The 21611-nt window shown below is 40.2% G+C and overlaps 3 protein-coding genes across 7 annotated transcripts in view; 1 reads left to right on the forward strand and 2 right to left on the reverse strand.

Moving 5' to 3' along the window:
• The window catches only part of rsph10b (radial spoke head 10 homolog B), a 7926-nt gene extending 3105 nt beyond the window's left edge, over positions 1–4821 (forward strand). Inside the window, exons 8-19 of one of the 3 annotated variants that reach the window (XM_020615869.1) lie at positions 61–166; positions 261–376; positions 469–658; positions 768–873; positions 1566–1645; positions 1879–2027; positions 2346–2450; positions 2583–2726; positions 2908–2967; positions 3195–3282; positions 3606–3789; positions 4509–4620. In XM_020615869.1, coding sequence (XP_020471525.1) covers positions 61–166; positions 261–376; positions 469–658; positions 768–873; positions 1566–1645; positions 1879–2027; positions 2346–2450; positions 2583–2726; positions 2908–2967; positions 3195–3282; positions 3606–3789; positions 4509–4539 — 1359 coding nt within the window. In that variant the 3' untranslated portion in view covers positions 4540–4620. Of the gene's footprint in view, positions 1–60; positions 167–260; positions 377–468; positions 659–767; positions 874–1565; positions 1646–1878; positions 2028–2345; positions 2451–2582; positions 2727–2907; positions 2968–3194; positions 3283–3605; positions 3790–4116; positions 4485–4506 lie in introns of those variants that run through there. The other 2 variants (XM_020615868.1, XM_020615870.1) reach the window with 2 other exon arrangements.
• dlgap5 (discs, large (Drosophila) homolog-associated protein 5) lies at positions 4719–10811 on the reverse strand. 3 transcript variants are annotated; one of them, XM_020615864.1, is made up of 19 exons: positions 10678–10811; positions 9749–9991; positions 9340–9527; positions 9108–9179; positions 8968–9007; positions 8799–8879; positions 8564–8662; positions 8351–8425; positions 8197–8237; positions 7861–8108; positions 7535–7696; positions 7352–7440; positions 7053–7213; positions 6867–6968; positions 6425–6680; positions 5665–6302; positions 5376–5538; positions 5024–5067; positions 4747–4886 (listed from the first exon to the last, which is right to left on the reverse strand). In XM_020615864.1, the coding sequence occupies exons 2-19, from the start codon at positions 9984–9986 to the stop codon at positions 4773–4775; spliced, it is 2811 nt and encodes a 936-aa protein (XP_020471520.1). In that variant the 5' UTR covers positions 9987–9991; positions 10678–10811; the 3' UTR covers positions 4747–4772. The 3 variants fall into 3 exon arrangements, with proteins under 3 accessions (XP_020471522.1, XP_020471520.1, XP_020471521.1); XM_020615865.1 differs by lacking the exon at positions 10678–10811 and adding an exon at positions 10124–10211; XM_020615866.1 differs by lacking the exon at positions 5024–5067 and having other exon boundaries at positions 4719–4886.
• Positions 10812–11527: 716 nt separating this feature from the next.
• ccz1 (CCZ1 homolog, vacuolar protein trafficking and biogenesis associated) lies at positions 11528–20839 on the reverse strand. Its single transcript, XM_020615874.1, has 17 exons — positions 20639–20839; positions 20006–20081; positions 19807–19903; positions 19567–19664; positions 19130–19223; positions 18931–19011; positions 18796–18843; positions 18468–18551; positions 17768–17943; positions 17046–17127; positions 16772–16833; positions 14508–14619; positions 14153–14186; positions 13843–13960; positions 13028–13186; positions 12142–12269; positions 11528–12021 (listed from the first exon to the last, which is right to left on the reverse strand). The coding sequence occupies exons 2-17, from the start codon at positions 20017–20019 to the stop codon at positions 11966–11968; spliced, it is 1443 nt and encodes a 480-aa protein (XP_020471530.1). The 5' UTR covers positions 20020–20081; positions 20639–20839; the 3' UTR covers positions 11528–11965.
• Positions 20840–21611: the final 772 nt, after the last annotated feature.

Below are 21611 nucleotides of genomic sequence, written 5' to 3' on the forward strand. Positions count from 1 at the left end.
CAAACATTTGACTGCTAATGGAAGCTGTAATTAAAAGTTGCTGTGCTATATGGTTCATAGAGCAAATTTACCTTCAAGGATGGGCATATTTTTGAAGGTGAATTTGTGGATGATCAGATGATGACGCCCAGCTTGCACAGAAACAGAGTTCTCACTCCTCTACGCGGTAAACACCTGCAGCACATTACCTCCATTCAAAATGCTCAGCCTGCCATCAAAGTGACTGTTAACAATGGTACACTGAAATCCTTTTGTTACAGGTGCATTTCCTCTGTCAGACAGTGATACAGCTATACTAGGACCAAACGTGGCTCTGAATATTGAATGTCTTCTGGATAAAATCCCAGAGAGAAAGCACGACACTGAGCTTAAACAGGTTGGGTCCCACTTTTCTGCACAGTTGCCAGTATACAGCACAATCTTTACCCCACTTTTGTCATATTCATCCCTGTTCATGCCTTGTAACAGGTGGGGTATGTGGTGCTGAGGCAAGACACAGAGCTGAGGTCCATCTATAGTTTCTACAGCAGACTCAGTCATGGCCACTCCCCAGATAACACCTTCATGCTGTCCCGCCTGCAGCTCTGGCGCCTGCTCAAAGACTGTAACATCCATCATCATGACATCACTCTGATTCAGATAGACCATTTAATCAAAGGTGAGAAGGATTACATGTCACATAGACAGGACAGTATGTTAATAAGTTCATAACTTCAGTATATTTGGGTGCTTGAAGAATTCATGCTTTCACTCTTTTTGTGTCTCAGAGGATGCCACTACAGACATCCACTCTCCATTTACCCCCATGCTGTTTTGTAGGCTCCTCTGCTGTCTTGTGATTGTGGCCTACCACATCTACAATAAAGACATGGTGTAAGAAATAAAACCTGTCACAGTAGATCATCACCAGTAGCTTTAGAAGCTTGAATTATCTACAGTGAAATACAGTCAAGCATTTAGCCATGCTAGCAACATGGTTATAGGGATGAAAATCTCTGTTGTCCAGTCAGTCCTCCACTTCAGGCCACACTCAAGTATTTCAACAACTATACAGTGGATTGCCATGACATTTTATATCACATTCATGCTCCCCAGATGATGTATCCTGATGACTTTTTTCTAGCACAACTGTTTAGTTGTTTTTTTGAGCTTCTGAGTGATTGTCTCAAAAACTATTGAATGGACTGATATGAAATTTGCTATAGACATTCATGGTCACCTCAGGATGAATCATAATAACTGGTGATCCTGAATTTCTATCTTGCACCATCATCAAAGACTTAATTGGTACAATACTTTAGCAGATTTCTATAACAGAAATATGTGAAAAAAGGTACATGCCGTAGCTTTAATATCAGCTTGTTAGAACTGTTATAACATTTAGCTGCGCCTAAAAGCCCCACAAAAATCTCAAACTATAAGTGAGCTCCAGTTTTGTTATAGTTATAATGTTTTCACTCTAAAAGCAACATCAGGACAGAATAATCACCACAGCAAGGAATAACACAATGATACAATTTGAATATAAACTTTTATATCTGATTTCACATTTCTTCTTGTCACAGGTCACAACGGAACCTTTTGGCTTCTTGCTTATCCAAACTGATGACAGACAATATCCTTCCTAATGTTAAGAATGTAAAAGGTGCTCACCATATAATATGTGCGCATGTGCATACATGTCAGATGACAGAGGGACCTGGAAATGGATTTATTATAATATTAGAAGCCTCACGTGGTAAAATTTGACTGGTCAAGACCATGCTAAAGACATAATAAACTAGTGACAACAAATCTTAGACAATTAGTATGGGTGTTTCTGTCGATCAGGACGTTATCAGTTTGGAGGTTTCATCAGCTACACCTGTCTTGTTTTAGGCTTCCTGTTTGGACAGCCAGACCTTTCACTGGTGGCTGTGAACTACATGAAGAGGTGCTGGGAAGTATATCAGGCTTACTGCAGAGTCAACGCAGCTCCAAGAAATGACCGGACCATGACCTATCGACACCTGCTGTGGATGTTCAAGGTACAACAGGCTTTAACATGACGGCTACCAAGGATATTAACAGTCTTTTTCATTCATATAAAAGGACGCTCTTTCTCTTCTTTCTTACTCCTATCAAAACAACCAGATAGCTGATTGATTTTAGTGATTTTAAATCATTTTAAGGAGTTTTAGAGGAGTAGAAAAACTACATCCAATGTTCAGTTTGTGTCAAAGCTTATACTGTTACAAGTTTCATTTTACCAAGAACAAACATGTCACACTCAGTCCATTAAACATGTAAATCACATACATAAAATATATGCATTTTTTTGATTAGTTTATTGTATGTCCTGCCAGGATCTTCATCTATTGGATAATAAACTGACCACAGTGAGGTTGCTGGAGATCATTACTGCAGAGAGTCCTGAACCCAAGAATCTGTCCTCTTGTCTGGAGCAGGAGGTTTGCCCATGGACTAATCCATCATTTTTCTATACCCACTGAAAGATAAATATTCATGCACCTATCCTTTTCAGCGTATTCCGTTCCCCACTGTGTATTGTTTTTGTTGGTGTCCCACTCTTTCTGCTGCAGATTACATTTCTGGAGTTTTTTGAGGTACTTCTTGGCTGTGCTGAGGTGAAGTGTCAGCAGGTTTCTGAAGGTCTGGAGGAGTCCCTGCCCAGATCCAACACTGAGGCCAGGAAAGGTCTGCCTGAAGTGGAGGCATCCCATTCGGTCAGATCCTTTCTCAAGCCTGCCATGACCTCTGCACCCCTTACCCACTTTAAAAAGTTGCCCCAGCATACTATGACTTCGTTGTTGTTCTTGAAATGAATGAAACTATACGGTAAAGCTTGGAATTCTGCACATGAAAATAAAATACAAGAGAGATGTTTAACACTTTTTTTCTGTCCAGGTGCCAGTTCCACCGAGTTCCTCCACCACTCCAGAAATCTCCAGCCTGAAGCCAGTGGAGGTTGGTACAAATTAACCAGAAATTTACAAATGGGGCTGTATCACAGAGAGCCAATATGAGTTAGGAAGTCTGTTAGGATTTGTTGTTAGAAATCAAACGCCTAAAAACCTCCACATATTCAGGATTGGCATTAGTATTTTTATGCCCCTGCTGTTAATAGTAATAAAATATGCTATAAGCTTGGCTATATGACTTTGCTGAGTTGTTGTATTTATATCATTTAACAGATAGAGAAACCCAGTGACACAGTGGAATTATTGCTTGCTCAGGATCTTGGGGGTCAACAAGATGTGTCTGAGGGACCTCAGTCTGCAGGTTTGTTTTGCTGTCTTTTATGTCTAGGTCTTTCAAGTAATTAGTATGTATATATCATAGAAGTGAAACCCCAGCACTCTTGCATATGCTATTTTCAGACAGTTAAGTGACATATCCATTGAATCGACTATATAGAAACAAAGCTTGTAGTCATGCCTAGTGTATATAACTAAGGATTTAATATTGGAGTGAACGTCTTGTAGAATCAGTGCCAGTGATTCTGTTCTGGTGGCACATGATGGCCAAAAACCTTATTACACTTTATGTTGTGTCCTTCTTTCTTCTGTCACTTGTATGTACAATATGGTTCATATGTCTTCCAGAGCACACACAAGGGCATAGAGGCAGAGGAAAGGCTATGCAAACCAGCAGAATGGAGCTGTGGACCCAGACAATCCACCAGTTCTTCAACCACTTTTTCTTCCCAGCTTTTGAACATCACCAGTTGGTGACCAGAAACGTGAATGAACATAAACTCTGCCTGGATAAAGCAAAGCAAACAGCCAGGTAGTCTGCTTCTAATAATTCCCAGTTAACTCTGTAAAGCCTGACACATCAAAAAATAGCTAGAACATTCTAATTTTTTGGAACTGATATGTTTATTAATCCTTTTAGATTTTTATTTGCCATTTATGCATAGATAGTCAGTCCAAGCATATAGGAATAAATGTGCCTTTTTTTTGTATCACATTTGACACATGGGGCATTTTTTATTTTTTATTGCTCAAACTCTTGTAGCAAATGATACAAATGGTTTTATAGGGTTAAGGTACATTGGCACCATTATGAAGTCAGTGTATTAGTTTATATGTAATGTGTGTATATATAAACCAGGTACATCAGTGATTTTCATTCCACCAAAGGACAATCTTCATGGATCAAGTTTTTTTTTTTACTGTATGCTTTGTGGATTGATGTGTAGAAAATATGAAACCTTCTCTACTTGACTGTAGGGTCGTTTTCTTCATTGCTTTATATTAAATAAAAAAAAATCTAGCTCTTTCTAGTTGCATAAATACAGCCAACATATCTAAGCATCAGTGTATTTTATAGTAAAATTCAAGCCACACCCTACCACCAGATGACATTGTTCACTTCTTTCCCAGTAGTTTTCATTCCAATTGTTTTTTGGATCTGAACTGCCCCAAATCATCCCACTGCTACTTTACTCACCTTTTTACTTTGTGCCATAAACACATGTAGTTTTGTACTGTATTGTGCTAGAGGAAGACTGAGCATAAGAAGGCTGATGAATGACCAGATGTGCACAGCAGAGAAACTTGATGAACACAGGATGAAGCCAACTGTTGGGCCATCTACAGTACATCCACAAGTGCTCAGAGCCTTGAAACAGTCAGTAATAAAAGCATCAAGTGCACTTCTGATTCATGCTTGGATGCAAGTGAAAAGTACCAACATTTTCCTTGTTGTAAAGAGAAGTTTATTTAAATGTTGTAAGATAAAACTTTGTTTTATAAAAAGAAACAACTTTATTTGTTTGACGGAGGGGTGAACACCATGAGGTCACTAGGACACACAGATTCCCGTATCCGGTCCTTCACATCTGGGATAAACAGAAGCAGGGCAGACTCTGCTGTCTGGCTCTAAAAGATGTACACACAAAGTTAGAATATGCATCAATGATAATAGAACAGAAATAAGTAAGAGCCTTGTTAATAAATCATTATGAGTTTAAGAGATGAGATAAGACAAGAAATAAAAAAACAAAACAAACTTTAACCTGTGGTGACTGAAGTGTGAAAACTGAAGGCACTGCTATCTGTGCTGTGGTGACAAAGAGTAAGCATGACAGTGAGTAAAGACAGTAAAAATGTGCAATTTACAATATCATTTAAAATAAACCTGTGCCAAGAAGAAGTGTGGTTATTCCCTTATAACCAGGAAATGATAACATGGTCACTACAAGTTGCATTTACAGATCTGATATCTTGAGCCTTGACAGTTCATTTAAGACAGTTTTCAAAAACACCAGAAGTTAATGTTAAACTACTTCTGCTCAGAAGAATATACATCTTTATATAAACCTTATGAGTACAGTGTGCATGCACAGTGCCTATGGGCATCAGTCATACCTGGCTCTCTCTGAGTTAGCAGGTCCTCAGATTGATCTCTGGGACTTCTCATCTCTACATCCACTGCTGCAGGTGACTGCATCTCTATGGCAACTGCCTCACTCGATGGCAGGCTGCATCTTTGTGAAGGCTGGAGGTAACAATCATCCAACCCCAAACTTTCCTAAAGTTAAAAGAGAATTGGTTAATTGTAGTCTGAGAAATTTGTTCAGATCACAGCTTTAAGTCAGTGGCAGCCCACGAGGCTGAGATTTTTTCAATGTGGAAATGAGACCGAAGATTTGTTTACCTCAGCAACTGAGGTGTCTGGCACAGGACACAAGGACTCTTGGGCTTCCAAAAGGCCCTGCACAGGGGGAGGGGAGGCCATGGCAGGTTGGCTGGGAGTTCCACATGGTGACAGTGTGAAACTCAGAGATGATGAGGGCTCAGGGTCCTTGGAGAATGTAGGCATTTTACATGGAGAGAGGGACAAACTTGAAGAGAGAGGGAGGTCAATGTTGACAGCTTCAGCTGGTTTGTCTTGTTCCTCGACTACAATGGGTAGAAGTGAATGTACAGGTATGGGTGTGACCAATTCAGGAACAGCAGCCGTGTCATCCTGGGGGGAGACTGTTCCTGACTGTTCTACCGGGCTTGTGCACACTTCCTTGACAGGGGAGAAACACAGAGAGACATTGACAACATCCTTTCTCTTCTGGGTCAATTCAGGGGTGCCTTGCTGAGACTTCAGCGCTTTTGCCGGGGTTTGGTTGAGGATAAGATGAAGGTGAGCAGGAGTGTAGACAGGCTGGGCGTTCATCTGCACCGGGGTCTGTGACAGTGCGACCGATCGTTGAGTGCTTCTTCTAGGTGTAAAACTATTGGAGAAGGGAGACACCCGAGGCAGTACAGCAGCACTCAGACGGCTGGATCTCCTCACTGAACCTACAGACATGACAATGTGTATGTCAGGTTTCTTAGTCTAAATCTTCTAATTATGGCAGCAGGGAAACGCACAAAAGGAAACACTGATATGCAACATTAAAAGCGAGGCCGTTTTCTCTCACCTAACGCTTTGGCTGGACTCTCCACTTGGAAGAAGCCTCCATCAAAAACCACTGTGTCTGGGACTTGTGCCTCTGCTTGGGGATGTGGTTCCTGAGAGTTCAGGCACTGGTTGTCCTCAGTGTTACCAGCATCCTTTGCTGCTTTCTCTGCCTCAGCTTTCTGCTGTCTGGCTTTCATGGCTGCTTTCACGGCAGCCAGGCGAGACTTGGCTGCTGCTTTGGTTCCCGTTGGCTTAAAAGATGCAGCTGATGGTTTCTGTCAAAATGATGAGACACGCATAGCAGGGTTACACAAACCTACGCACAAGTTGACTTCTACAGTGTTGTGTTTTCTGTACAAGTGTTCATGATGCAGGTCACAGAAACGACCACAAATGTGTTTTCAAAAGCATGAAAAAACTAAGAGTGCAAGAGTGTTAATGACAATAAATTAAGTATTCACCTTCACTACTTTCCTCTGTCGTGGTGGGGGCTGGTGCTCCTCCACCCAGCCTCGACCCTCTGCTTCTTTGAGAGCGTTAAACTTCTTGTTGACATCCTCTACCTGAAAGATTGAAAATATACATGTAGTTTTCCTTCTCACTGGTGGGTAAAACAATGGGTTGGTGGTCTTCTATCAGGCACTCACCTGGTAATAAACCATGTCCCAGAATCCCTGCAGGTCAGTGCATGTGATGATCTTCTCCCCACAGCCCAGCTCGCAGTCGTCCACCAGACCGCTAAACTGGTTAAAGCGCTCTTTTATCAGCAGCTTTGCTTGGCCGACTACCGTACGCATATAGTCTCTCACTAAACACACACACAAAAAACCCATTACAGCTGTTCAATTAGGGAACAATGTTATTTTCCCCAAGTTGAAACACCACCACACTTTGACATCAAACCACCATAACCAGAAAGTCACTTTGGTAGAGAAGATACACTCACTCTCTTCAGGAATGGATTCATCCTCCACTTTAGACTCCCAGTGGACACAGAGCGCCGTCAGTCTGTCCGTCTCATTGGCAATTTCTGATCTAAATTAAATAAGAAATGTAGTTAAAACACTGGATTAACTCAAGTAATTGTAAAACTGAGCAGAGGCAACTAGAAAGAAAAAAGGTATTCCACCTGAAGTATAGTACATCATGCTTTGATTCCAGGGGGCTGCCTGGAGTCAGAGGGGCCACTGTAGGAGATGTACGAGGAGGAGAGCAATGTGGGGATCTAGATGGTGACGGTTCACTTGGCTCAGCACTAAACATGGGAGCTGGTGGCAGGCTGAAGCTGCAGCTGGGTTACAATAGTCACACCATGGCTTTAGATAGATCAGAAACATCAAAGTTTCATCCTACTCATTTTCTCATAGGCTTCTTCTATGATTGGGCAACAATATAACAATATTAAAGATTTCCGTGTCTTAAATATCCAACTAAAAATGAAGAGCTAAAACTGACCTTGGTGTAAGGAAGGCATCTGCTGAGCGAGGAGTGAGAGGCTCAAACTTGAAGGGTGACAAACCAGCGGGCACCTGGAAGACAAAACTGTCAGGAGCAAATGAAGATAAAGAAGGTAGAGCCACAACAGGATTCGAAGCAGGGACAGAATCAGCTGGGGCTTGGTCCACCGCTGTGTGTTCCTCATCAGAACACTGTGTCAGGCTGGGAGAATGAGGCTCTTCCTCTGGCTCCTTCAGCTTGGGCTCCTACACAAAACAGAAACAGCAAATTATGTAATCCACAAGTCAAAGTCAGATTTAACAGACCCTGTGCAAACCTCACAGAAATGCTCACCATGTTGACAGGAGGTTGAATGTTGTTGTTAATGACAGGTGCTGTACAGTAGAAAAGAGAGATGCACAAAAATAGTGTAAGAAATTAAAACAACTGCTCATATTCACATGGGACAAGTCAAAGTGATCAACATAAGGATGGTCTTAAATGATACCTTTACATTTCCCTTCTCTGCCAAGAGGGGGAGCCACAGTGTTGACAACTGCTCTGCTCCTTGTTATTCTTACATCTGAGTGTGAGGAGAGACATTTAATAATATAGAGTGGTTTTCCAGAGCAGTGGCATCTTTCTGTTTGCTTTGATAGTCACACCTACAGTTTCTTTGCCAATTTTATAAATACTGAACTATGGCTGACAAAGTGTGTACCTGCAGTCTTGTCCTTGGGTTTATGTTTCACTAAAGGAACTGCTGTAACAGGAGGCCTGTTGGTTGATCTGGATGTCAAAGCTCCTACGATGGGCTCCACTATAGCCGGATGGCATGGCACAGAGACACCAAATGAGATGCAAATAAGGAAACACAATAGGGTGAAACCAAACCAATATCTGGTTTCAAGGTCCAGTTATTTGCGAGGATTTTTCTTATACATTTGTCTTCTTACCTGCACAAACTTTGGTCTTGGTTGGAGCTGGCTTGACAGGAGCTACCTGGCTCCTCTTTGATCTCTCCACAGCAGGCTGAGCTATAGGACAAGCAAGAGGTCAGATCTAAAACACACCAGATTGCAGTAGATGGTATCTGTCTTTTGAAATAAAGAGGGATTACATTACCTTTCTTTGCCAAAGCATGAGGGTCTTGTGCCTTCATAGGCTGTAGAGATTTTTGCAAGAGAAAAAAAATGCAACAAATGCAGTTTTATTTTTATGGAACTTATTCTGAGAACATCCGAGAAAGATAGAGAAAATAGTACCTTCAGTTGCTGCTGCTGTTTCATTGAGCGAGTGACTCTGGTACTCTGTGATGGAGCTAGGTTCACTTTTATCTGAAAGTCAAGCAAACATTACATGTTGATCACTTGAGTCATTTCATAACAACTGCACCCAGTCACAAAGACCTATCATTTCATCATCATAACCAGTAAGAAAAAATAAAACCAGTGGGGGAGAGAAATAAATGACATCTACTGATCAGTCCTCACTTACCTCTTTAGCTCTTTTTGGGGCATTTGGGGCAGCTGGAACTACAGGCAGAGGGATGAGGGTAAGAGTGTCCTTTGGATGATACAGGCCAGTCTTAAATACCCCTTTCAGCTCCCTTTCTCTCTTTTCTCTCTCAAAAGCCTTACGCTCTTTCCAGCGCTCAAGCTGTTTTAACCTGTCTTCTGCTCTACCTGTGGAAAAACATGTGAAATAAGATACAAATTGGATAAAAGACCAAGACATGGTCTGGTGATCACAGAAGTGTTTCTGTATATGGTAAACTGCTGCCAGTTATTGCATTCTGTTTTATTCAAGAATTGAAAATGGAGGCTTATTGCTGTGGGTGCCTCGCTGCACATATGTACAGTTTACTAGGCTTTAGCTGAAGCTGTGTTAGAAAGTGAAGATTTACTTTCAGCAGATTTTGCATTGCTCTGTGTCCTCTCCTGAATGGTTGACATGTGGGTTGCGGCAATGGAGACATCCAGGGAAGACATTTCCAGCTCTGGGAGCTTGTCTAGCTGCCTGCGTGCGTTCATGGCCCGTTCTCGATTCTCCTTCTGGGACTGAGACCTTCTGCGGGACATTTTTACTCTCAGCATAGATACACTGGTGTCCCGCTGACGCAGGTGAGCAAACCGAGACTCCATGGCAGCTGGAGTAACGTTAATTAGGAAGAGGAACAGAAGATGGTGTGTTAATAGGCATAATGCATTGCATGTCATAGTTATTACTGATCATAAATATTTGCTTAGTTCAGTACCAACTGTCATAAAAATTAGATTACATTATAAAAAGACTTCGATATCAAGACGTAACACTGCACATTCCCATCGAAAGACGCATGAAAAAAACATCAAAAACACGTTAACAAAATAACGCGAAATATTTATTAAACGTATAATGGTTACAAGATTTCCTCATTGCCAACTAGTAGTACTTCTCTTCTGTCCTGGGAGGTGTCTCCAGCTTAAGCTAACTCTAATGCTAATGTTATGTAGCTAACAATGTTTAGTTAACGCTAGCACAAAGCTGTGGTCAAATACAAAACGTTAACATTATGTTAGGTTGAGCTACCGCTGTCAATTTCACTTCAACTAACTAACGTAAAGTTAGACCATACATTATAATGTGAGGTTCAACTAACTAACGTAAAGTTAGACCAGCTGACATTTAGCTGAAAATGGTGAAATAATAAAAACGTTATTTAAACACGCTAACGCCCCGCACCAACTGTTTGTGAGACAAGAGCAGGACATAAACTGGGTAATAAGGGTTCATTAGCAATCACAAACCAAAACATATAAATCTATACTATATGTAATAACAAATTCATCTTACCTTGTTTTTCCTCAAAAACGCTTTTATAAACATAAACGTGTTTTATGGTGTTTTCCAGTAAATGCTCTCTGAGCTCTTAGCAAGCAACGAATCGACTCAGTCCAGAATGGAAAAAAACACAAACAATGATGGCGGGTTCAAATTTGAAAAATCTACGACGTTGACGCCGATTGGCTGCAAGTCAGACAGAACGGCGAGCTCTGATTGATCCATGCTCTTCTTCTGTGGATTGTTTTTCTGTGGTGACAACATTTGACGGCACACACTGGTTTGGAGTGTGAAGTGTAAATCTTTTAACATTTTATTACCGCCCACTTTTCTACGTGTTGTTTTGTCATTTCATTCCTCACACTTTTCCAAGTACCTAATGACATTTTTATAAACATACAATATATCTCTACCCTACATTCCGCCCCAGAATATTAGAAAGGAAATACTGTAGCCTATTTGTATATATTTTTTCTAAATAATGAGAAAGTTGACAGATTCTGTTTTATTACACTTCATGTTCTTTCTTGTTGTGCTTTCTTCTGTCTTGACAAAAATGAAGTACTTCCAAGTTGCTAAGATGTTATTCAGTTGCATAAAAGGTGAATTTAGTATTGTTGTACTGTAATAGTGACTTTAGATTTCATACCATAAATATTTAAGACTAAAGTGGTGATATTGCTGGGCCCTTACAATAATTCACTTGAGACTGCCAGTGACTACTATCCATGACATGGCCCATGACCCCCAGTTCTGTAGTGGTTAATAGACAGAATTATTTCATGTTGCTGAAAGTTTTACAATACATATTATGTACATACACCATTCACTGAAAAAGCATCCCACAGCAACGACAGCCAAACACTCTGTAAAATAATTTCTTTATAATTTTTTTTTTACAAACCACAATATGTTTGACATGATGGCATCACATTTGAAGACAATCACAGCTCACCAAAAAAACCTGGAGTAAACCGTTCTGTGCATGTCAGTTCTTAAATTAATTTGAGATATTGTCATTATGTGTGCATTAAAAACTGCATGAACAAACTGTAATTTGAAAGAAATCAAAGTTAAAATCCTACAAGTATGTACAAAGAAAACGTACAGGTAAAGTAAAAATCTGGATTTTTACACTTAATTACAATTTTTGTACTGCAGGTTAAAAAAAAACTTGGTGAGAAAGCTTTTTATTGTTATATTTAACAATGCATTGTTATTGCATTACACTGATGCTGTCATGATACCCTGCAACACTGACAGTTTTTAGTGTGGTGAAAGTCTCTGCCTTTCTGCTCCATCAGTCCAAGAAGAATATGTTGTTGAACTGTGTCGCACAAAGCCTCTTAACCTCCTCTGTGGAAAAGAAAAGATTCAAGGGCTTTAAGGGTGAAGTGGAGATTTAGTGTGAAGGCATATTCTCTACTGTGATGGTAATGGCACAGATTGACTCTTTGCCAGGTGGTGGAGACATACCGTTTACTTCGATCAGATTGGCATTTTTCTGGTTCAGGATTACATACAATTCTCTCTGGTCTGACTTCTTGCCGACCACCCAGTAGTCAGTCATTGCTTTTACAATGATTTCTTCATCTTCATCAACCCTGGAAAGCAGACAAAGAACTAAGACCCATCACATCAAGGCAACTCCCACACTACAGCAGGTTCTTTGTATTTAATGGTAACTGTACTCCTAAAGTTACCTATGCAATCTACAAAACCACATTTAAAAACTTTTAGAATTACTAAAATAATGAATTTTATATTAAAAGCACACCACACACACACACTTACCTAAAAATCAACATTGAATTATATGGTAAATTGCACAGTGTATATATTTTGAGCATTCTAACAATACAAGATGACAACCAGAATGTCCACACCATCTGCACAAAAAAGGAACTGATATTGACACCAGAATACACGCTATGAATGTTGATGCCACTCTATGTCCTGCAGACTGTAAACAGGACTTCAAATGACCGCAGTGTCATGACTGCTTCAAAAGATAATAAGTTTACCATGTTTTTGGAAGCATCATATTATGCATGAAAATGACGGAGCAGGGCCGATATCCAAGGGAAACAATAAAGACTACAGTTTTCCACCTTCCTGAGTTTATGAAATCTGAAAACAAGATAGTTTTAATGGCCCCGTGCTGTTGTACTATATTCTGAGACTGACATAAAAGCAAAGCTTTCTTAACTAAAACTAACCAATTGCATCTATTCTTCGGTTTCTGCTGAGGCGGCCAGCAATGCCACCAGGTTGATTTGTGGCCGGTCACTAGAAAATCTCTAACAAATGTCTGAAGGCATTTGGTAAACATAAATACAGCTAGAATTGTTCTGTGATGTACCTGGCAAAGTCACAGTTGATGTCTCCCAGGATCTTCATGAGGTCAGGATGGACAGAGGTGAGGCAAACACTGGCTGTCTTCCTCATGTGGATGGTGCTCTTCTCCGCCAGGTTCATGTGGTTGAAGTAGATGAACTTAAACTGGGGCTCCTTCTCTGGCCTGAAAGGACAAAATGCAGAAGTACAGATATAACCAAAAAAGTACCAAATAAAAATTAAGTGACTGTAATGACATCTTCATTCATCTTTGGGATTACAGAATCCTTGAAATTTATTTTACTGTGGTTTTGAACAAAATAACTTTTCTTTGCAGAATAAGAACAATACTTCCCCCCCAAGGACACTCCTTCATTTTTAAGGTGACACTGATTTGTTTTGTGGGATGTTGACCTAATTTCTTATAACACTGAAAGCAAGGGAAGAGGTTCCTTTATGTGGCAAAGATCAGGAGGAACACCATATCTTGCTAGTGCATTTAACACAAAAGCTGGAGCAGTGGTCGCTGTATAAATCAGTAAAAGGCCAACAACAGGCTAAAGAATGGGGGTCACTCTGGGACAGACCATCACGCACACACATATTAATAAATAGTAGAGTACACCAAATCATTTTGGTTTTTAACATCCTCCTAAAAGTAACTTGTGCATTTTACTTAAGTGTACTCCATTGTCCAGGTGAGCTGAGAGCACATGCTGTATCCAGTAATTTACAGCTCCACCAGGCCAAATCAGGACACTGACCTGAATGCCAGCTGAGGATCTTAGGAGGGTAATGTTAATTCAGATGAGCTAGTAGAGTGGTGGATTCTCAACTGACCCTGATATCCTGCGGTTAATGGTGAACTGTTCACATATATCAGATGCCAGCAAGGTAAGCTGAGGGCCCACCAAACCATCCAGCTGTTCACAAAACTCTCTTGTCAGCTCCACAGAGGCTGGGGAAAAATGGCGAGAGAAGAGTCAGCCATTACGGGACACGAGCTGAAGAAAACGTGATATTTTAGCATGATATGAGCAGTAAAAAGGCCAAAATATTAAAAAAATACCAAAATAACAGAACTATGTTTTAGGAAATCAACCAGGAAAAGGGAAATGACAGTTATTCTACTGGGGGGCTACACACTTACCACTGATCATAAAACAAGCTGCAGCACTCATCGCCTGGGAAAGAACAGATCAGCGCAGGTTAAATGCAGAATCAAGGTCACACAGTTTATACATTACATTAGTGTGATGATAAGTATCATGGGGTGTACTTAATCATTTTAAAATTCAGCTGTCTAATCCCAAAAATCCATAGAGCAGTGCAATATTTTATCCTAAATCAACCAAATCCTCCAGTCACAGATTATGAAAATCATTCTAAAAATTGAACAACTTGTCTCCTTTTTTAATATATTAAAAAAAACATTACTGTGTTTGTATAAATGAATCAAGAGATTAAGTACAGTATATAGACTGTCACGAAATAGCAGACTTTACCTTATAAACAATCAGATGAAGTTCCTCATAGCCACCCTCTGCACTGACAAATATTTTTGGAAATCGAAATTTGGCCTCTGGATCTTTAAGATTGGCAGGTCCTGTCAAAAACCTGGACAGAACAGAGAACAGTATGCTGCGTAAACGTGGTCAGATGGTTGACCGCTTGGATTTAAACTGATGTTTTTTCCACTGCTACTGATTGCACTAAATTCATTTTTGTGCATGCATGGACCCCAGAGGATGAATCCTTCTGACCTCTATCACCACCATCATGTATTTCACATCTGTGGTTCAGAGGGAATTGTCTAGAAAACTGTTCAATGGACTGCTGGGACATTTGCCATTCATGCCATCCATGTTCCCCCCAACATGAAAAGTAAGAGCTTTTAGTGGTGAAAAACATTCATGCTATACTTTGTTTTATGACCAGACTCAATACCAGTAAAACATCCCATGTTTAAATCTACCTAGCTCACATAGTGAACATGGTAAACATGCTTGTGCTTGTCACTGTGAGCACGTTAGCATGTGGACATTAGCATTTAGCTTAAAGCTGCTATTATTCTGCCAAATACTGTTTCATTAATGATCTATGAAATGTCAGAAAATTCATCACAGTTTCCCTGAACCCAAGGTGCTGTCTTCAAATATCTTGTTTATTCTGACCAACAAGCCAAAACCCAGATCTTAAATGTAATGGTTTGTAAATATCTAGTCAATTGCAGGGAGTCCATGCTTATTGTTATTTTTTTATAACACTATGTAATTGGTCTAAATGCTGCTCAAGGGGGTGGTTTGGCCTGGTGATGTTACAACAGAAAAGATCTCGTTGTTACCAAAATGTGTTCATTAAATTCCTAAATTTCACAGCAACATGCCACATCAGTACCAGTCAAGACATCTTGCGATGGACTGAACAAGACATAATCGAGCCTTTGGCATAGTAATTATAAAAACATTTAGAGATTCATTTCTTCAGTTCTAAAGTGGATGAGCAGCTTTTCAACCCTCATTCCTCCATGACTGATCCAAATTATAAGGTCAGAAACTGAACAAGGATTTCACTGTTAATACACTGGAATTCACATAATATTCAGTGGAAGCATTTGCACTGGAAGGCATGTCAGTATGTGGAAAAGTGCATTTTCTCATGTAGCTTTGGCTACGTAGATTTACAAGTCCATCTGCAGCCTTTTTTTTAACTTTACTTTATTGCAGTTATGGCCATTTTTCTGGCCTTCACCAAATAAGATTCTATTCTATCGAGTCTTCCAGCAGGACATTCCAAAATTGTGCTTCCTGTCCCATGATAGGCCACCAGGAGTCAAACTTAAACACTGCAGCAGCCCCTAGACAGCAACCACCTTAGCAAACTTGAATTAGTCAGAGTAAAACTGAATAGCAAGAAGATTTACCTGAGGCTGTGGTGATACTCTACAAATGTTAGCCAAGGGAGATACCCACTTATCTAAGTTTGCTGACTGCAAGCAAAGTCGTTACTGTAGGTGGATCAAAACCACAACCAAACCACCCCTCCCCCGGGCGAGTAGGCTGTGTGTTTGTCTGCAGCCAACGTGAAGAAGACCCTCTCCAGGATTAACCCACGCAAGGCAGCTGGACCGGATAACATACCTGGTCGTGTTTTAAAGTTTTTGAGTCATAGACTATTGGTTGTACCATTTAGTTTTATCCTAATTACTTTAATCCAGTTTCTTATTCTATTTCAGTTCCTAAATGCTATGGCACTCAACACTAGGTGAGAGAGAAACGGCATCGTACTTTCCGGACTATAAGCTGCTACTTTTGTCACTTCATGCACACACCCTCGTCGTGGACAACACACGAAATGCATATGATGCAGCTTTCAAGTTACAGGCGATCAATCTGGCTGTCGAAATATCTCATGTTACAACGTGGACACCTGTAGCTATGTACAAAATTTTTTTTCATCTTAATGTTTTTAGTGGGTGCATCTTATAGTCCGGAAATTACAGTATTTTGATTTTCTGCATGTCCTGCACATATGGTGAATTGACAATAAAAATCTTTGAACCTCATATAATCCTGACACACATCCAATGTAAACACTGATGTGCACTTCCAGAGAATGCTTTCTAACACCTAATGTAGGACACCAGTTTCTTAATTGACATAAACACACTCACTGCTCCCAGAAAGGTTTGAACAACATTGAACCTGCATTCTCAGTTTTATCTTGCCCTCTGCAAAGAATACAGAGATACAGTGGGTCAGGGACTTACCTCCCATAGTGCAGCAGATTCCCAGCAACCTCTGGCCTCAGAGGAGAGTCCCTTCCAGCCAGCTGGGAAGAGAAAAGATGACAAAGAAATCAAGAAATAAGGGTTAGAGTGAAAATGTGTGACATTGCTGTAAAAATAATATTAATGGCTTACTCTTTCCTCCATCCCACACAAACATCCCTCCACTGGTTCTTTCATTACATACTCAATTTGTCACCCATACTTCCTTCAGCTATTCACTTCCTCTCTCCCTTGTGTACTCCCACCTCCTCACCTCCGGTTCAGAGTGTCTGGGGAACAGCGAGGTGGTCAGGTACTTGTACAGAATCCTCATGTCATCTTGTTCCAGTCCGCTCCTGCAGACCCAGCCACAGAATTACACCTTCACAACGCACGCTACCAAAATTCAAAAGCAAGATGTGTGTCCCTGCACCGTATTTTTCAGTGTGCTGTGAGCTGTGTTGTGAATGATGGGCTGTATGTTGAAACAATGTGTCTCCTGGTGGTAATTACTGTTCAGCTGTGGTGGTAAACATACTACAACAAATACTCAAGAGGCGAGCACAGAAGCACACACGCAGCACAGGAGCAACCACTTAATTTAGACAATAATTAAACATCCCGTTTGCTTCTTGTCTATTGGCCGTTGGCAATGAAAGACCACACACTGCTCTCGAGACTATTCATTAGTACATAATCCCTGTGTTTACACACTGAGCCGAATGGCTGCCAGTGCAATTATAGGTAAACAGCATGTTAAGGAGTATACAAACTGCAAAGAGGATTATGGATTGGGCTTAAAGCCACCTCTGTTTACCCAGAATGCCATGATGTGGTTGGAGATGCCAGTGCTTTTAACTAGGTATATTGTTGCAAATACAAAACTGTGTGAGGTTGTATAACGTTATACGAACTGTCAGATCTTACAGGTGACGGATAGCAGTGACAGGCAGACACAGTTCAGAGGAAATTTTTAAACAAGCAGTCAGTCCGTACCAGATAAGCTGGTCGTTATACAGGAAGGCTGTGTATTTGATCAGGCTGAGGCTCTCCTCCACTCTGTTAACAAAGGACTGGATCTTCAGGTAGGTCATCTTGTCCAGTGGGAAGAAGCTGATGCCACCAAAGACATCTAACAAGTCACAGGACTGCAAGTGGAGAGTCTGTAGATACTGGAAACCCCAGAGGGAACACACGCAGACGCAGACACACAAACACACGCCGACAGTAACAAGACACATGAAAAGGAAAGAAGAAAGGGGTTAGTTTACCTGCATACAAGTGCTTCCTTACAGTACAATAAAGAAAGTGGAATAAGAAACTCTGTGACTGACACTCTAGTGTGACCATGGGGCCGAGCAGCACTGACATTCAATCTGCGACACACACAACACACCCACTCTCTTTCTCCCTGTCCTTGGGTTACACAATGGTCAGGGAAGTCCATGTTACCTTAAGGATGGTATTCTACAATTACAAATGCACAAGTCTTTATGCCTAGAGCTACACTGTTTGAGCAAGGCAACTGAAGCATGACATTACAGACAGTTAATTCAGGCACATCATTATTAAGAAATCAGGCATGGCTGCAAAGACATCTTTTCAGAAGTTTCACCCAAGAGTGACATGTACTTACAAATAAACAAAAATAGTACTTGGATCCACCAAGCAAATTAAGAAACGGAAAGACTATTACCCTGTAGAAGAACTTTTCAAGTTTCTGAGTGAGCAGTTCTACTCCACCAGCTTCCATCGCCCTGCCAAACGTGCCGTTAAAGAGCTACAGCATAGAGAAAAATCATCATTTTTACAAAATTCTACTTTTTGCAAGATCAAGGTTTAAACTGGCAGTGTTGGGATACTAGAGGTGTGCCATTATATGGCTTTTAGAATAGAAGAATTCTTTACTAGAATAAGCCCCTACTGCAGTAAAATATATGTGGAAAAACTATGCACACTTTACAAATGCAAAAGAACAAAATGGAAGATGTATGACAGATAATTTGAAAAATAGTGTGGCTGACCTTGTACATACTGTAGCACTCCTTTAAAACTGCACTATAAACAGTATCCTACAAAGGCAAGAGATCACGATGAGTAAACTGACAATGTTCTAACATAAATAAATAAGACATCTAAGAGTATCTCTTAGTACTTACAAGTACTTCCTCTTCCTGATATTCTGTTGTGGGAGGTTTACCATCTTTGCTTGGTTTCTCAATCATTGGGTTTCGAACCACCTGAGGTACATATATAGAAACAGCAAATAAAAAGGGATCAAAGTAAAACTACATTACAGTCCAACTAAAGTCAGAGGAAATGCTGTAGAAGTAAGGGACATGTAAACTGTTAAGATACCATGACTGTCCAGAAATTGTTCTCAGGCTCAAAGAAAAACTGCCGGTTCTTCTGTGTGTGCAGGGATTTCGCGGGTCTTGTCGGACAGAAGGTCCTGGAAGATAAAAGACATGACTGTGAAAAGAACAGACACACAGTCAAACAATGATCAGCTACTCATTTTGTGCTTTTTCAGACATCAGATGTTTATCTGTGTGTATCTAGCTACTTATTGCAACATGTCCATATCCTGTTATACTTCTGGTTCAAAGAAATGACACCTTCCTTTTGGTGGGCTTTAACACAGCTGGTCAAACTAAGTCATGTGATAAATGTTACCAAGTATTAAAATACCCAAATAAACACAGCCACATCAATTCTGCCAGTAAAGTATTAGGGGAAAATGTTAATGTAGTTACACTTTGCTACTGCTATAAGTATGGGATTATGATCTTTACCTGGTGAACTGAACAATGGCTTCACAAAGGCCCACATTTCGGATCTTCTCATTCTTTTCAACGTCACTGGGGTGGTAAAACAAAATCTTCTTCTCCTCCTTAAAGAAAGGCACTTTGCATTAGGAATTTTTTTTACCCTATAAAATTGTTTTTCTAAACAACTGTTTAAGAAAATTATAAAAGTAAACTCATTCAGGTATAAAATATTTATATAAAACATCTTCTAGGAGTCATGCTCACCTCTCCTTCCTGTGGACCAAACGTAGGGTTATAAACAAAAAAACTGAGCAGAGATGGTGTGTACTGTTTCTCTTGTACTCCTGAGGCCATTCTGGGGCTGTTCCGTATACAAGCAGTAGAGATGAAACACAGATGCAAGCTGATTTCTTTTACGTTGCATCAGTGTCCGTTTGCATCATAACAATCAAGTCTTCTTTACCTAATCATCAGCATTAGTGTAACTTTTGTCTGGATCTCCTCTGCTCCAGAGACAGACTGGTTTGCATACCGTGTCCCTGCAGAATGAAGACAAATATATAGAAATAATAACCATTTACTTGCAAACTGGTGGGTCCATACACAGTGAGGAAAGCTAACATGCATCAGGTCAAAGCTGTAAGCACAGAAGGCATTTATATTAAGAATGCAAAAACTGAATGTGCCAAGATATTAGGCTTATTAGGTAGACTAAGCAATATTTACTTGTTTTTCAGTTTGTTACTGTCTTTTGTGTACATAGCCTATATGATAATTTATTGTTACTGTAAACCTTGCAACGGAACTGCTGTCGTTAAACTGATGTTAGTAAAGTACCCGTGCCTCGATGTCTTTATGCATTATCCGTTTTTGGAAACGATAATATAATAAATTCAACACACCGGGTAACGACTGTAGCTCTGTGAATTGTTAATTTCAACAGCTTAACATTAACTATGACAAGGTCAGAAAACAGCCGACGTTAAGTCAAACAGAGCAGCTAGCTAGCTAACTGGCTCTGCTAGCGGTAGGGCACCCAGTCGGAGAAAAACTCGGTGAACCATACGTAGCAAAATAACACGACCGTAACACCCACCTTAGAAAATATTCATCCAAAACGTCCAGGGGCTCGTGGTTGTAAATAGCGTAAAGAAAAACACCTAATTAGGAAATGAGACCAATAACAAAAGATGCCGCATTATACTTTAACGTTACATACTCCATTTCCTGCTTTTGACAGTGTGGTGTTACAAATCCTATTGTTCGGGTGAAATCGATTTCAAGCCAAAGGTTCCAACTCCCCACAGGGAACATGAGGTTTATGAACTGTGTATTAAAACACCATGATATCTTTAATGGGTGAATACACTCGTCCTATTGTATCTGGCATTCGAAATATCGCGGGGATATTTAGTCATATTTAGTTGGAGGTGCGGATGTTAACAGTTTTTTTGACTTGCTAATTTTCACCAAGAAGGGATTTTGAATAAATTTCTCCAACGTTTTTTTTTTCATCTTAACTCAACTAAGACAATTCCATGGTTTCAATTTCACTTTGTCCAGAACCTTGTTTTGTTTGTCCTTGCTTTTAATTACATACCACTATACTGTGCAAAAGTTTTAGCGACTCTTGTTGAGATCCTTGTGCATCAATACCACAAGTGGTCCCAAATTCATTCAGCAGAACAAGACAATGACCCCAAACATGCAGTCAGACTATCTTTAGAGACAAGAAGAACAATGCCTAGTGTAGAAGATGATCTGGCCCTAACAGAGCTGTGATCTCAAACTTATGGAGTCAGTCTGAGACAGAGTACATCCGCAGCAGATCTATGACAAGTTTTCCAAGATGTGTGGAACAACCCAATTGCCAAGAGCCATGAAAAACTGGTGCTGTTTTAAAGGAAAATAATTATGACACCAGTTATAGCCTTGATTTAGTTTGTTCTGTTTACTGCACTTACAAAGAAGTTAACTGACAAAAAAGACACATATCGCAAGTGCTGAGTTTAAAGAGGAAATGTGTGTTTCCACATGTTTATTTATCTCATTCTTTGTCAGAAATGGAA

This window comes from Monopterus albus, unplaced genomic scaffold (assembly GCF_001952655.1).
Source record: "Monopterus albus unplaced genomic scaffold, M_albus_1.0 scaffold171.1, whole genome shotgun sequence".
Taxonomy (NCBI): domain Eukaryota; kingdom Metazoa; phylum Chordata; class Actinopteri; order Synbranchiformes; family Synbranchidae; genus Monopterus; species Monopterus albus.